The 893-nt window shown below is 51.7% G+C and overlaps 1 protein-coding gene across 1 annotated transcript in view; it reads right to left on the reverse strand.

Annotated features, from left to right (window-relative positions):
• The window catches only part of EEF2 (eukaryotic translation elongation factor 2), a 10,102-nt gene extending 9,287 nt beyond the window's left edge, over positions 1 to 815 (reverse strand). The window contains exon 1 of the mRNA XM_010163902.2: positions 603 to 815. Coding sequence (XP_010162204.1) covers positions 603 to 784 — 182 coding nt within the window. The 5' untranslated portion in view covers positions 785 to 815. The remainder of the gene's footprint in view (positions 1 to 602) is intronic.
• Between the last annotated feature and the right edge of the window lie 78 nt (positions 816 to 893).

Genomic DNA, 893 nt, shown 5'->3' on the forward strand with positions numbered 1-893 from the left:
AATCAATCAAGAGGCCCCCTTCCCAAAAAATCAATCAAGAGGCCCCCCCTTCCCCAAAAATCATCCATGAGGTCCTCCCTTCCCCAAAAATCACGAGGCCCCCTTCCTTTCCCGTGCCATTTCAAGTGGCTAAAGAAGGTTTTATTTCTTTCAATCAGGATCTCTTTTTTTCTCCTAGGCCTCATCTCCTTTCTCATCCTTTTTCATTCCCCCCAAACTGCCCGTGGTGACACCATCATCACCAGAGATGCTCCCAAGACAAGTTTCCACACCGCATCCTCAGGACTCCAGGGGACACCAGTCACACCCAGTATCCCCAGTGCTAAAATGGAAAAGCTCAAGCTGTCACTGCACACATTTCCCAGCAGCCACCAAGGCAGCGCTCTGTGATTCACCACAAGGCAATCAATATTTGTTCTTTCATTTAAAGAATCCTCACGAGCAAGAGAAGAGCCCCCGGGCCAGGCCAGAGAAGAGCCCCCGGGCCAGGCCAGAGAAGAGCTGACACAGTCTTTCATCTCACCATCAAACCAGTGGAGAACTGGAATCCCCCCCTGAGCTCACAGGAGGCTCACTGAGGTGTCTGAAGGGAGAGGACTCACGTGGATTTGATGGTGATGCACCGTTCCTGCTCGTCCTTCCTGGTGTCGGTGAAACGGGTCTCCCCGGCGCGGGCAGAGGCGATGATACCAGCTTTGCACACCAGAGAATCAGTCAGGGTGGATTTGCCGTGATCAACGTGAGCGATCACAGACATGTTCCTGATGTTGGCCTTTTTGTCCATGATGGCCCGTATCTGATCTACTGTGAAGTTCACCTTGAAGATGAAAAGAAGGAAGAAGGGGAAGAGGAGAATGTAAAGTCGAGAGGAACGGCTTTGGGAAACCCGGGAA

Source organism: Antrostomus carolinensis, unplaced genomic scaffold (genome assembly GCF_000700745.2).
Source record: "Antrostomus carolinensis isolate BGI_N321 unplaced genomic scaffold, ASM70074v2 scaffold1973, whole genome shotgun sequence".
In the NCBI taxonomy this organism is placed as follows: domain Eukaryota; kingdom Metazoa; phylum Chordata; class Aves; order Caprimulgiformes; family Caprimulgidae; genus Antrostomus; species Antrostomus carolinensis.